At 37.9% G+C, this 15,400-nt stretch overlaps 1 protein-coding gene across 5 annotated transcripts in view; it reads left to right on the top strand.

Annotated features, from left to right (window-relative positions):
- pde10a (phosphodiesterase 10A) overlaps positions 1-15,176 on the top strand; it is a gene marked incomplete at its 3' end in the record, with an annotated part of 110,175 nt that extends 94,999 nt beyond the window's left edge. For all 5 annotated transcript variants that reach the window (XM_052572764.1, XM_052572759.1, XM_052572760.1 and 2 more), the window contains 10 exon segments: positions 646-788; positions 1,623-1,715; positions 2,869-3,055; positions 4,497-4,639; positions 5,109-5,192; positions 9,743-9,893; positions 12,085-12,240; positions 13,718-13,890; positions 14,814-14,925; positions 15,096-15,176. In XM_052572764.1, the coding sequence (XP_052428724.1) occupies positions 646-788; positions 1,623-1,715; positions 2,869-3,055; positions 4,497-4,639; positions 5,109-5,192; positions 9,743-9,893; positions 12,085-12,240; positions 13,718-13,890; positions 14,814-14,925; positions 15,096-15,176 (1,323 nt within the window).
- Between the last annotated feature and the right edge of the window lie 224 nt (positions 15,177-15,400).

The following is a 15,400-nucleotide window of genomic DNA, read 5'->3' as shown; positions in this document are numbered from 1 at the left end:
CTCTCATTTGCTCACCCCACCAGCCTTGGGCGTTTTGTTAAATATATTATTTTTTCTCATTTATGCACGTTTGCATTCTTAGATCTCACTCACACAAGCACAAATATTAATACGCTCTGAGTATCAGATCTGTGGCCCCCTCATGTCTCTGTCCCCTCCTTCCTGTTGAGCAAAGCGGCACAGGAAGTGATGCAAATACTGTAGGTCAAAGAGAGGACAGAAAGTCAGTCTGACATGGCTCCAGCATCTCTCTGAGCTCTTGGTGTCTCTCTCAGGGATGCATTCAGACTTCTCCAAGCACATTCTTCCAAAAATGGTGGTAATTTCCATTAATTTCCATTTCCAAGCTCTCGCTCATCAGCAGTTTCATAAAGCAGAAGTTTACCTTAGGGGGGGGAAGACACAATATGCCACCAAGTTGCGAAATCCAGAGGGAAGGAGAAGTTCCTCAGTGCCTCACATAGACATATGTAGTCTACGAACGTTAGTGGCCTATTAATATACATAACCAAACTAATTCTGCTTTTTGATGCAGATAAACTCACTTGTATAGTAATCTTTTTAAAAATGAATTCCTTAACAAACATGTTGTATTCCGTCTTGGGGAAATGTGAATAAGGAAATGCTTGTTTATTTGTGTTTCAGATATATGCAAAAAACCTGGTCAATGCAGACAGATGTGCGCTCTTCCAGGTAGATCACAATAACAAAGAGCTGTACTCTGACCTGTTTGATATCGGGGAGGAGAATGAAGGGAAACCTGTCTTTAGGAAAACCAAAGAAATTAGGTGAGCTTGGTCCTCACTATTTGAGTTATATTTGAGTGTTTGCATCCTTGTAAACTACCAGCTGAACTTTTTAACTTTCTTTGCATAGAAAAAAATTAAATTACACAAAGTCACAAAATTACAATAACAAACAACTTATTGTAGGACCATTAAAATCTTTGCACTTTGCACTATTTTTTAAGCGTAAAATTAAGCGTATAATATATATATATAGTGAGGGAGTTGTGCTTTTTGCTTTAATGCTGGCATGAATTCACACGCTACTGTGTGATGTAATACAAAAACGTGAAACAGAAGATGCTACCCTCCCCTCATTCCCTGCATGATTGGGCATTTTTTCAGCATGACAATGAAGATATTCATTCTCCCAAGGTGAAAATCCTTCAGTAGACATGTACTTCATTGAATGTATTACGTTCTTGAGCAGCTGTGGGGGATTCTGTAGAGACGAGCTGAGCAAATCTCCCCATTAAAGACCAGAGCATTTAAGGAGGTCATCCAGGAGTTAAACAGGACAGATGTGAAAATTTGTCATGAACTTGTACACTCAGTGCCAAGAAGGGTCAGAGCATTCTGGAGGAAATACGAAGTACTACAATGTTATACATTTTCTGAATTAAATATATGGCATATATTTTGTTGTTTATATTAAGTAAAAAGTGTTTAATACACATCAATTTTGCCATCTTTCCATAAATTATATTAGTGATCATTAAGAAAATACATATTTTATATTAATTCAGAGGAGGTGTACTTATTTATACTGGGCACTGTATATATATATATCCAGTATATGTCACACATTGCTAACTGTTCTTAAACACTCCCCCCCAGGTTTTCTATAGAGAAAGGTATAGCAGGTCAGGTGGCAAGAACAGGAGAAGTTTTAAATATACCTGATGCCTATGCAGACCCCCGTTTCAACAGGTAAGAAATATTTTCATTTTCCATTCAAAAACACCTGAGATAATTTTAAGCAACTTTGTTAAGAACCAAATTAAACATTAAGCAGTTAAGGCTGGATGAATGACTGAACATACTGTACAGTAATACACACTTTTGAAGTCAAGTCAAGTCAGCTTTATTTATATAGCACTTTAAACAAAATACATTGTGTCAAAGCAACTGAACAACATTCATTAGGAAAACAGTGTGTCAATAATGCAAAATGATAGTTAAAGGCAGTTCATCATTGAATTCAGTGATGTCATCTCTGTTCAGTTTCAATAGTGTCTGTGCATTTATTTGCAATCAAGTCAATGATATCGCTGTAGATGAAGTGAACTGTGACATGTGGAGCTCTTAGACAGCTGTTAAACTGTTAAGAGTGTTATGGCACAAACCATATTTTAATCCAATATAAAAAGACATAAAGATAAAAAGTAACAAACAAATGAATAAATACAAATTTATTTTTATATGTAGAAAATACAGATCCTTATACCATGATTAAAAAATGTAATTCTCTTTACACTAATGTTAAAGTATTAATATATTATTTTAAAATATGTATGCATCATGGTATTGTTTGTTGATTTATATAAAAAAAAGAAGAAAGAGAAAGAAAGAGAGAGAGAGAGAGACTTTTGACTACACACAATTAAAATGTTTCCTTTAAAAAAATTACATACTAATTACATAAGATCTACACACAATACCCAGCATTACATGATAAAATAGACAACACCAAGATTAAAACCAAACTAATAACATCTCAATAAGATACAATTAAAAATACATTTGCAAAGAACCATCAATGTAGAGAATAAGAAAAAAACCCTTTGGTGAGATTGACCAAGCGAATGAATGAAATGGGTGTGTTGTTGAGTTGGACACGTGGACCCTTCAGATTAAAGGGGCTTCTGGGTTTGTGTACTGTAAATCTGCAAGATGATAATGTGAGCCAACACTTGAAACTGTTGTGTGTTTAACTCAATCATATATGAACACTATGGTTTTTCATCTCTGTGTGTGTGTGTGTGTGTGTGTGTGTGTGTGTGTGTGTGTGTGTGTGCGTGCGTGCGTGCGTGCGTGTGTGTGTGTACACGCATGTCTCTGACGTTTCTTCTGCTTTTTACAGAGAAGTAGATCTCTACACTGGCTACACGACGCGGAATATCCTGTGCATGCCCATAGTCAGCCGCGGGACTGTGATTGGTGTTGTACAAATGGTGAACAAGCTGGGAGGAAGTGCCTTCACTAAAACTGATGAAAACAACTTTAAGATGTTTGCCGTCTTCTGTGCTTTGGCCTTACACTGTGCAAATGTAAGTCTGCGGGCCTGGAGTTTAATAAAACATCTGTCGGTTATAATAACACCTAGAAAATGGTTATGTTTGAAAGAAACAGGCTGAGGACTGTCTACATCAGATTTCAGCCACTTGGTCCTCTGTGTTGCCAGATTGGGTGGATAAGTGCCTAATTGGACAATTTTAAGGCCCAGTACTGCCGCTTCCTATACACAATGTATGCAGTTTGCTTAGGGCTCCAACTCCCAAGGGGGAACCACCAATTGCTACTAAAATACTTTCGTTTTATATTAATTTTAAAATTAAGATTTACATATTCATAAATAAAAATCTAAACATGAGCATATATATATATATATATATATATATATATATATATATATATATATATATATATATATATATATATATATATATATATATATACAATTTATGTACATTACATATTATTACAAATGCCTGCAAAGGGAGCCAAAGGCCTGGTAGTTGCTGCTCTTACACTTACAGGACAATCAAGTCCTCTATATTGACCAAACATTTAGGTTAATTCAAATATCCACTTAATTGTATATTTTTGGCCACCTTTTTGCAATAGAAATGCTGCTGCCTCTGTAATTTCTTCAACAAAAACATTTGGACATCACAACACAAAACAAAAATTAATCATGGTTTTGTCATAGTGAAACACCTTAGTTTTCTTTTGCATAATTTCTGAATGTTTGAGACTATAAAATCAATCAGACAACTGTATTAAAAAATAATAGTCATAGGTAACTGTCTAGAGCTTCAATTGTAGTTTGTAAATAATACAGTTTAATCACAGTTACAATTTTTGAATGCTATTGTAGGTGTTTTTACATCCATAATATTTGGGAAAGGGGGCACAACAATACAGTTCCGCTGAGGGCACCCATTTGGCCAGCAGCGGCCCTGGTTTGGGAGGATGGACAAATTTTGTGGGAATCAGTTAATTGTTAACAAAAATAAACACACACACACACACAAAGCAATGTTAATGTTTTAGGTTTGTTTTCTGGGCAGAGGGAAGATTTTGGAGCTTTTGGGTTGAATACTTCAACCCAATCTGGCAACAATGATTACAAATGAGTCTCCTCACATAGCAGCTTTTAAAATTATTGAGGAATGTTAATATTTAAAAAACCACGAGTGCTCGGCTGCCATCCACTGATGGGATTTATATTTAGACAGAATTTACTCCTCACATTTTGCCAGTGATTTATTTAATCTTTTACAAATTTATATGAGGTAGACTTAAGAAAGAATAAACTTTAATTATTATTACCACTTTATGGTTCTTGAAATGATCTGCTAACATGAATTGTTAATGCTAAATAACCATAGCTGATAGATAGATAAATAGATAGATAGATCTAGACTATTTTGCATGTATATTTTGCATCTGCGTAGACACATGGGGTGTATGTGTGTTTGTGTTCAGATGTATCACCGGATAAGACATTCAGAGTGCATTTACCGGGTGACGATGGAGAAGCTTTCGTACCACAGCATCTGCACATCAGAGGAGTGGAAGACCCTCACACAGCTCTCCCTCCCTTCAGCCATATATAAAGAGATCGAACTGTGAGTTAACACTCTCATGCATCAAAGATCACTGTTACATAATGGCTTTCAGTAATACTGTTACTTATTTAATTTTGCAAATCTAAAATCTGAGTGGACAAGCCACTCTGAATGGCTGTGAAATAGGTACTAACAGCATAATTAGTCTTATTACAGGTTAGGTAAATTAAATACTTGTTTTTAAAAGTAAAAAAATAATAATAATACACACTGCCTCATGTTGCTTATTGAGTTTTTATTTATTTATTTTTATTTTTTTCGTAGATGTGATGGTTTTAATACCAGATTTTACTATAATTTTTTATGATCCATAAAAACTAAGCATGCACATTGGTTTGATATTATTTTTGGATAAGTGAACATGACACAGGAGTGCAGTTGTAATCAGGATGTACTGATCACGTTTTTTGGCTCATATTTCACTTGTGCAGATTTGAATTGCAAACAAACTGTCATATTTCTGTCTAAGGTTTCACTTTGACATTGCTCCTTTTGAGGAACTGTGGCCAGCAATAGTTGTATACATGGTTCACAATTCATGTGGAAAGACCAGGTAAGAAAATATCAATTTCTAAGAGCTCTTTGTGTTTTTTTCACAACGTATCCTTGAACCAGGAAGAGAAACAAATGTGTAGTAAAAAATAGCAGTGGAGGAAATGCTAAGGCTAAATTGATAGACAGTACTGTATGTTATCCTACATGCAAACAATCAAAGCAGTTCTCTTCCAAGGGAATTTGAACTGAGTCCTCTAGAGATCGCTATGGGGGAACGCCTTCAGAGTGACTGGTGCCTGAAATATACATCTAAACACGACAATAACACTGGCCAGCGACAGCCTATGACATCATTACCCAGCATGACCAAAGTATAAAAGGACACCAGGATAACACATCATCCTCTTCTTCTTCTTCTCTGCTGTTTTGTTAGAAGCGTACATTCCAGTAAGAGCAAGTCTTTCCTCTTTAGAACATGGTGAGCTTTAGTAAGGCATTGAAGAAGTGTGTGGATCTGTGTCATCGTTATTTGACACCTGATGAGACACACAATCTTTGTGTTTTTTGTTTGGGTGAAGAAAACGTGTGGAATGTCCTCGAGAGGGCAATCTGTGTGCGTTGTGAGCATTTTTTCTCATATGTCTCTCTTTTCGAGGAAAGAGGGCCAGCCATCAGCTCCCCGTGGTTTCATTACCCGCTGCTGCTGAGGCACGGATGAAAACAAGCATGTGTGATTTGCAGGTGCATCTGGCTGATGAGTTAAGAGATGGTCTTTCCATTTTGCGCTCGTGAGTTATGGGTGAGAGTGAGCTGCTGGATGACGATGCTTCTTCTCTTACATCGTCTGATCCAGTGGCTAATGCTCTGCTGGCGCCAAGCCAGGAGAGCAAGAGATGTCGGATGAGGATGAAGACATTGAGACAGGGCATACCGCATACACTGAGCTGCTTGAGGTTGTGGAACATGCCATGGTGAGGCTTGACATGCTGTGGAAGCTGGTTAAGAAAGTTGTGCTTTGAGGCCACCTCGATGAGATTTATCTTTCTGATCATAGCCCTCCAGCTCAAGTGAGCCTTCCATTTCTTCTTGTCCTGCATGTGGAGATTGAGAAGGCTTGGAAAACTCCATATTTATCCCATTTATAGGTTACAGCATACTAGTTATTCCAACATTTAGGGGATGCTTGAGAACGGTTATGAGAAGATGCCCCCTATAAAAGAAACGCTAGCCAGCTATCTCTTTGTGGGTTTAACATCTTATCTTAAGGCTCCCTCCCTGCAGTCCAAACCCCTTAAAGATTCAACTTTTTTTTATAGCATGGCTTACGCAGCAGCAGCAAGTTGCGTCACACCACAGATCTTGCTCTCTTTGCCACTAAGCAGGCCGCCACTGCAATTGGCAAATCTATGGTGGCCATGGTGGTTATGGAGAGGGATCTACTGTATGGGTGAACCTGGTGGATATCAGGATGGTGGTCGAGAAGTTTAAGCAGGCCAAGATGCTTGGCTGCCTTTAAATACTTCATTCCTCGAATGTCCAGGTCTGAGCCCAAACAAAAGAGGGGTCCTGGCCTGTCTCTATCTAAGGGTCAGAGGTGGGTACAGAAGACTAGTGTCATGACTCGCGCCCCTCCCCCCATCTTCGGGTACCAAAGGGTTACAGGCAAGATTTGAGGGAGGTGTTATCAGGTTTAAACCTGAGCATTTTCTCACCTCTCTCCCTGTTTTAACATCTGCTCTCATCTTCCTCCCATTAATTACCCTGAAGCTCCTCCACCTGATTGAGGTTAGGTAGGTGCCTCCTGTGCTCACACTACAGTCTCTCATGCTGGTCCTATGATGTTTTTGGTTAGTTCCTATGTCCCATAAAACTACCTTACTGATAGTCCAGTCCCAAGTGCTCTTTGGACTTTACTTTCAGATGATAGCTGTTTGAGTCATGCACGGGAGCCATGAATGTTTTTTCTCTTGAGTATAATTCTTCATGACTTGCTCCTTGATGTCTGGGCTGGGTGTCTACTTCCAGAAAGTGCCCCGGTCAGGACACACTACTGATATCAAGGGGTCTCCTGAGGTTTGAGTCATCCTCTTGACCATCATGCACATTCTCTGAGCTAGAGCTCCTCGCCACTGAGGCGTTAAGTGGCTTAAGGTGGTCAGGCCCATGAGGCTTCCCTCTCACAATGCCCTTATGGATGAACCAGTGAATTGCCCCTTTGCAAAGTGGACCTGACTACACTGCATTCCCTAAGGTACAAGTGAAATGTGTATCTGCAGAGACCATTTCTAAGTGCCTCAGCTCTGAGAAGCAGTAGCAGTAGGCGTGAATGGGTTGTTGGGTCTTGTTGCCTCTACAGGTTCTCTGTAGGCCTGGTCAAATGAGATTCATACTCTCTACTGAGTGTAAGGCCAGTCCTGTTGCCTCCTTGGTTAGTTGCCTCTATGCTGTGACCCTGTTGTTCCCTGTTGGAATGTGTGATCCCTTTCTAAGCTGGATCCCATTTCTGATGTCCCATCTGAGATCATCTGCTCCATGGACATGTTCATACTCCCCATACTGCAGGAGGGTCTTCTATGAGCTCACCAGTCCTGGGTGGATTACGTGAGTCCTCCTCTCTATTCTTGAGAGCTAGGTACTTTGCCCTGTGCTAATGATCACCTTAGTCGAGCTGGGTTCCTCTTTTTTGTTAAGGGTTGAGCCCTCTGCTCTTTGAGGTCCGTGGCAGCGGCATCAGGTGGTTTGGCCACTTGCTGCCCCCCTGATAGTTTGCCCTCTCTTGGCCGAGCCTAGCAGTGCTCCCCTCACTTTTGAGTGTTCCTTTTAGAGCCCCATTGAGTGGCAGCCTCTGGTTGTTAGGCCTCTCTCTGCATTCCTGTTAAGCTGCTCTCGCTTTTTTTGTTTGAGCTTAGCTGTGCTCCCTCACTTAGAGTGTTACCATCGAGCACACCGCTCCCAATTGAGCATCTGCGGTTTCCTTTCACATGCATCTTTGGGAGCGGAGCTGTGCCAAAAGTAAAAAATAAATGTTCTGTACAATGCCATGTTAAATGAGGTCAAGCACACTCAAAGCAAACTTCCACTAACACTGCGCTGACATCATATTTGGAGCGGGCACCCAAGCGATCTTGCGGACGCATCAAGCATGGCACTCCTTGATTGAGTGAGCTTAGCAGTGCTCCCCTCACCATAAAGGATTACCCATGAGCATGCCGCTCCAAAATCGAGTGTCTGAAGTTCCTCTCCTACTTTGAGAGTTGGGCCTCCACTCCAGAGAGCTCCAGTCAGCAGCTGTGCCAGGTTGTTGGTCTACCTTCTGCCTCCATGGCAGGTTGCTTATTTGGTCTAGCTAGCTGTGCTTCCCTCACCGTGGATGGTCTTTTGTGACGACGCTGCTCCCTTTTGAGCAACTGAGTCCCTCTAACTGAAGAGTCGAATCCTTTGCTCTGTGAGATCCACTGGGTAGCATGTCAGGACTCTGCCTCCCTATTAAGCTGTTCTCTTGGTGAGCTCAGCAGTGCTTCACTCACACTAGAGGGTTATCTATCAGCACGCTCCTTCCTTTTGGTCGGAGGGGATAATGTCACTGACAGCTGTCAAGGTGATAATGTTACTGACACCCTACCCTAGGGACAACTCATGTCAAGTTACCTTTATTTATATAGCGGTTTTAACACAGACTTAATACAGATTGTGTCAAAGCAACTGAACAGAGTTGGTACTTAGTGGTACTTAGGTAGAGTTGGTACTTAATGCTTGTGGTGGTTTCTGGCATACGCAGCATGGCAGCATGGGCATACAATTCCCCATAGCAACCTCAAGAGGACACAGTTCAAAGTTTCCTCGAAAGAGAATGTCTCAGGTTACATATGTAACCATGGTTCCCTGAGACGGCAACGAGACACTGCATCCTTTAGATTCCTTGCCATGCTTTAGATGCAAGCTTCAGATGAAGAAGTGGATGACGTGTCTCCCGGCCCACTTTTATATTTTTGTCGTACTGGGTAATGACATCATAGGCTGTCACAATCCAATGTTATTGTCGTATTTAGATGTATGATTCAGGCACCGTTCATGCTGAAGGTGTTCACCCATAAAGTTCTCAGTGTGCAGACTTCACTTCTTTATTTGTTCACCCATAATGACCTCTAGAGGATGCAGTTAAGTCATTCCCTTCCCAGGGAACCATGGTTACATATGTACCCTATGTCGATTTTTACATTTTGCATAATTTTTGTAAAATAACTAAAATCTTTATTTAGGCTAAATTAAAATGACAGGGTAATCATTTGCATAAAATATATTTAAATAATTTGTGTATCTAATTAAATTACTTAAACTATGATTAATGATGATGTAATTATTTATATTTTATAATGATTTTCATTTAAGAACTAGGTCTGGGACCGGGGTTTAACAATAAAATACATACATTAAAGGCATTTAAGAAATAAAAATAAACAACCTTCATATAACAATAAGATTAAATATATTGGCTCAATAAAAAAAAAATCTATCATTTGTATTCTGCCCATAGATGAAGAAACACTCATGTACAGCTGCTATGACAAGGCAAAGATTTACAATAACACTTTCTTTGTGTTATTAAAGCTTTGAGCAGGAGAAACTGTGTCGCTTCACTATGTCAGTGCGGAAAAATTACAGACGAGTTCCATATCACAACTGGAAACATGCTGTGACAGTGGCACACTGCATGTATGCCATCCTTCAAAAGACCACTGGGATCTTCACTGAGCTTGAGGTCAGTGTCATCCTCACATTAGCATTTGAAGTAGATTTACAAAAGTGATTTATTTCAAATAAGTCTTCAGCTAAGGCATGGCTTTGGAGAGTGATTTGCAGGAAGGGTGGGATCTTATGCTTTCAAGGCTAGGTTGCTATTGCTAGTCTCTCAGAAATCACTCACTTTACTTTTAGTCATATTTAAATAAATACCTGCATAAAAACTATAAATATATATATAGTGCTTTTAATAATACAGATTTTGTCAAAGCACTTTACAGTATGAAATAGGAAAATAGTATGCCAATAATGCAAAATGAAAATAGTAAACACTCAGTTTTCAGTTAAAGGCAGTTCATCATTGAATTCAGTGACGTCATCATCCAACTCAGTTCAGTTTAAATAGTATCTGTGCAATCAAGTCGACAATATCGCTGGATATTAAGTATTCCCAACTAATCAGGGGGCAGTTCTCCTCTGGCCAGACGAAACCAGCAGTTCAATTCCAGGCTGCAGCAGTCACATTGTGCAAAAGACTCATCTGGTTCCTGTGGTCTTGTCCAGGTGGCTGTCTAGCATACAAGGTCTTTCAGTGGGGATATGTCTCTGAGGCTCATCTAGTTATCCTGGTCTCCGCTGACATTCATTGCTGTGGAGTTCATCTCTAGGTGCTGATCCACCCTCTGGGCTGGATACGTACTGAATTCGGGTGACTGTAGTTACAGTCTGGATACAGACTGGATTTGGTGACTACAGTGAGCTCAGAATAAGAAAGAAACAGATTAATATAAGGGTTGCACTTTATTTTACAGTACGTGTTCTAAGTACTTACAGTGTATTTATCTAAGAAAGTTCTGGTAATACAAGGTAACTTCATAGGGTAGGGTTAGGTTTAGGGGTAGGTTCAGGGTTAGTACCTAGTTATTACATAGTTATTGTAATTACTATAATAAGTACATAGTATGTACAAGAGGAACAAGTCTGTAAAATAAAGTGCTACTAACAATGTAGCAAGAACATTGTATGTTATTGAAAGTACTGTATTTACCAGTTCCGGTTGTCATAATTAATGCAGCCTAAAAATCCTTTAACAGATTTGAATATTAGAAATGTGTTAGTGTGTTATAAGAAAGGTTAAGGATTTGGGTCTTTAGAGTGTGTCTGCCTCCCAAACAATGTTAGGTATTTTATTCCAGAGTTGTGGCACTAAATAGGAAACGGATCTGCTGCCCGCAGTTTATTTTGAAATTCTAGGTATTATCAAATTGCCAGAGTTTTGAGAATGCAGAGGATGTGGAGGACTATAATGCAACAAAAGCTTGTTCAAATACTGAGGCGCTAAACCACTCAGGGCTTTATTAGTAATAAGCGAGATTTTAAAATGTGTAGTGAGTGCAATGTTGACAGAACTGGGCTGATATGTATGGTTTCTATGACTTCTGGAAGCACCTTTTTTAGGAACTTAGATGAAATTCCTAAAAGAGGGTCCTAAAAGAGGTTGGTTTAGATGATTTAACAAGATTATACAATCCTTTCTCTCCTATAGTAGAGAATGAGTAGAATTGTTCCTCAGGGGATCTATAGTGCAATGTCTGATGAGATACCATAGCTGACGGCTGAATGGTTACAATTTTATCTCTAATAGTATCAATCTTGGAATTAAAGTAGTTCATAAAGGCAGTAATGCTGTGCTGTTGGGAAAGGTCAACACCTGTTGATTCTTTATTTTTGTAAATTTAGCCATTGTATTGTAATAAATACCTGGGGTTATGTTTGCTTTCTTCTAAAAGAGATGAAAAGTAATCAGATCTAGCCGTTTTTAATGTTTTTTTTTTAGGATAGCGTACTTTCCTGCCAAGCAATTCAAATACCCCTAGTTTTGTTTTACTCCAGCTGCGCTCCATTTTCCAGGCTGCTCTCTTTAGGCATGTAATCATATATGTAATTAATTTTTGTAATTACATCTATAATTTTTGTAATTACATCTATAATTTTACTGTTAGCCCCTTAAACCCCCTTTTGAACTAACCTTACCACAAAATGGTTTGCTAATGACGAGAATTGGACCTTAAAATAAAGTGTGCCATTAACATTATAGCTATCTTTGTCGTTATCATTCTTGGTGTGAACCAGACCTTTAAGTGTCACTGAAAAATGTAGTTAGAAGATGTGACTTAACTCCATTTCCCTGCTTATGTCTTCTCAAATAGAGGAAAGGCTTGCTGATTGCCTGCTTATGTCATGACCTGGACCACCGCGGCTACAGTAACAGTTATCTACAGAAGTTTGATCATCCGTTGGCTGCCCTGTATTCCACATCTACCATGGAACAGCATCACTTTTCACAGACGGTGTCCATCCTGCAGGTAAAGCTCCTACACACTGCACCAGCTCAGTACGATAGTTTCAGACAAGCTAAATGTGGTCAGATACACCCACCTGTTATGGGGCACGAACATGGGCAAAGCCTCCCTAAGATTCTACAATGACTATATCACTTATGATATAAAATTAGCTTGTGGGCACTGATCTTATATATGATTTCAGTGTCTGTTTTTTAAAGCTATAGTCCTTGCTAAATGTTGTTGAATAATGTAAAAAAAAGAAAGGGAAAAAAAAGATATGACTATACTTACCCAGTTGATTATGCTGATTATGTTAAGGATTGCAAACATTTTTGTATTGCAAGGTTTCTTAAATGTTTTCTTTAAATATGTAATTAAGCCACTATCTAATTAAAAATGCAGTAATTTGCATACATTCCAAGAACAGAAATTCGAAGACTTGATAAAGCCAGTTTGAAAATTAATTGTTCATTTTGTTGGCCTATCAGAGTCCAGTGCTGGAAAAAGTTACTTTTAAGAGTAATGCATTACATTGTTTTTGCGTTACTCTTTGTCATCTTAGCTTGGTTTGCTTATTTATTTTTAATAACAAAATAGCCAAAAGTTATATTTGTGGCAAATATAAAGGCTGTTTTACTCCAAAAGTTAAATTAATAACTTCAGCCTAAAGGAAGTGGGTCTGCACCTCATTCCCAATATATCTGAACATGGGTTACTTTACGAGTTACTTTAAAAAAAATTAATAACAAGAAATAATGTCAACAGCCTGAAAAAAGTTTTTTTTATTATTTTTTTTTTTTATATAAAATCAGGTGAATAATTTATGACGAAACCAAACCACACTATAAGACCATTCTTAATATCAAAATATAGAAAATGATAAATACAGAGATAGGAATATATGGTAAATTTCATTCACCAAATGCTGTAATGCAGTAAGCTGCATTTTAAGAAAATGTCATTTAAAGATGTGTAATATAATGACATATATAATGGCAATATAATAACATGAATGAAATAAACACTTAAAATTGTATATTTGATGTTTTCTTTCCACTAATCCAAAACAACTGTTTTTAAAAAGCCAAACAGCCTACATAAAATCGACCAAAAACAATGTTTTTGCCTTTAGTGCCTTGCATGCAGAAACCATGGCATTGTCTTTAAATGTCATATTGACACAAGCTGAGATACAAGGAAGCATTCACGTGGTAGTGCCATTTATTTATAAATCAGGTATCAGTACAAACATGCCCCCAAAATTTGTGCTGAATGCAGTTCGCATTAGGTTGAGCAAAAAAAAAAAAAAAAAAAAAAAAGATTTGTGGTCTGTTTATTTTTCTCTCGTTCCAATATTTAAGAAATTTCCCATCTTAAACAAACTTGGTTGTCAGCCATCGCTTGGAATCCCCTTCGGCTTTGCTGCAAATCTCCAGCAGAGCCAGACGCCCCATAAGAGGAGCTTTTGCTTTTTTATTGATCTCTTTTTTTCCCATAGCTGGAAGGGCACAATATTTTCTCCAACCTGACTTCCAGTGAGTATGAGCAGGTGCTGGAGATCATCAGGAAGGCCATCATCGCCACAGACCTCGCCTTGTACTTTGGCAACCGCAAGCAGCTGGCCGAACTGCTGGCCACAGGGGCGCTGGACCTGAACAACCGAGCTCACAGGTCAGAGGTCATAGTGCACCTCCTTTATCACAGAACTCTTGTAAATCTTACCTCAACTTAAGAGATGTTTTCAGGGATCGACCGAAACAATGTCAAAGGCTGTGTTTGAATTGTAGTAGTACTCTAACTGCTTGAGTGATTTTTTTTCAAAAACTGTTACATTTTATTTGAAGGTGAGATTGTATTTGAAGTACTGAGTAATATTAATTAACTACATGCACTTACTATAGGGTAAAAGTTTTGGTTTAGGATTAGCTGTTTTTAATTATGTATAACTTTCTGTTATACATGTAAAATGTAGCTTTGCCACTTTAGATAAATTTACATATAAAATATATCCAAGTTAAAAAAATAAATAATAAATTAATATATATATATATATATATATATATATATATATATATATATATATATATATATATATATATATATATATATATATATATCATTGCCTCTTTTTTTACTATTTAATTGTTTTGTTGTTGCTTTTTATATTGTGACATTTTCAATAGGTTTATTTTCAATAATTATTTTCAATTAAGCACATTTCAAAAAATCTCTTTATCATAATGCATTTAGACACTATTAAATTAAATAAGAGTAAATTAAAAACTCTATGTATTAATTTCTCACTATAGATAGATAGATAGGTAGATAGATAAGATTATTTGTTTATTATTATTTTATTATTTTTTTGATAAATTGGACCAAACTGTGAATGAAAAGGAGACTTAATGTTCTGTCCCAGCATTTATTGTGTGGGCGCTATGTTAATGCTATATGACCCATTTTTTAAACATATTACAACTTCATTCAAGCAAAGCAATAGATCTTAATGTAGATAATTCCTAGTAAATGTAATTAACTCACAGCCTGATCTGATCCCATTGATGAATTGCTGGTTGATTATTTGTCCACCGTAGGGACCGCGTGATCGGTCTGATGATGACGGCCTGTGATCTCTGCTCTGTGACCAAACTGTGGCCCGTCACAAGACTCACAGCCAATGACATTTATGCAGAGTTCTGGACTGAGGTAAGCTTTAATCACTGTAAGCCAAGCATGAATCTTTTTGTTGTAACAATGTTGTGTAATAAAGTAAATCATCATACAGGTCCCTGTATTGTTTTGAGCTGTATGTCAAATTGCAGGCGAGATCTCTGAAGAACATTCAGTCAAACTGTTGATCTGGTTTTTAATGATAGGGGGATGAAATGAAGAAGATTGGAATGCAGCCCATTCCTATGATGGACAGAGATAAAAAGGATGAGGTTCCCCAGGGACAGGTAAATTAGAACTTTCGGTCATTATCAAGCTCCTAAAAGAACGTTGCGGTCACACTTTATTTTAGGGTCCAATTCTCACTATTAACTAACCATTAACTATGATTTTTGCCTCAATTAACTTCTAATTTGCAGATTATTGATAGTTTATAAGGTAGTTGTTAAGTTTAGGATATTGGGTTGGATTATGGATGTCATGCATTATATGTACTTTATAAGCACTGATA

The sequence above is a fragment of the Carassius gibelio genome, chromosome B13, assembly GCF_023724105.1.
Source record: "Carassius gibelio isolate Cgi1373 ecotype wild population from Czech Republic chromosome B13, carGib1.2-hapl.c, whole genome shotgun sequence".
Taxonomy (NCBI): domain Eukaryota; kingdom Metazoa; phylum Chordata; class Actinopteri; order Cypriniformes; family Cyprinidae; genus Carassius; species Carassius gibelio.
Note: the sequence above shows the minus strand (reverse complement) of the source record. Positions and strands in the feature narration are given on the sequence as shown.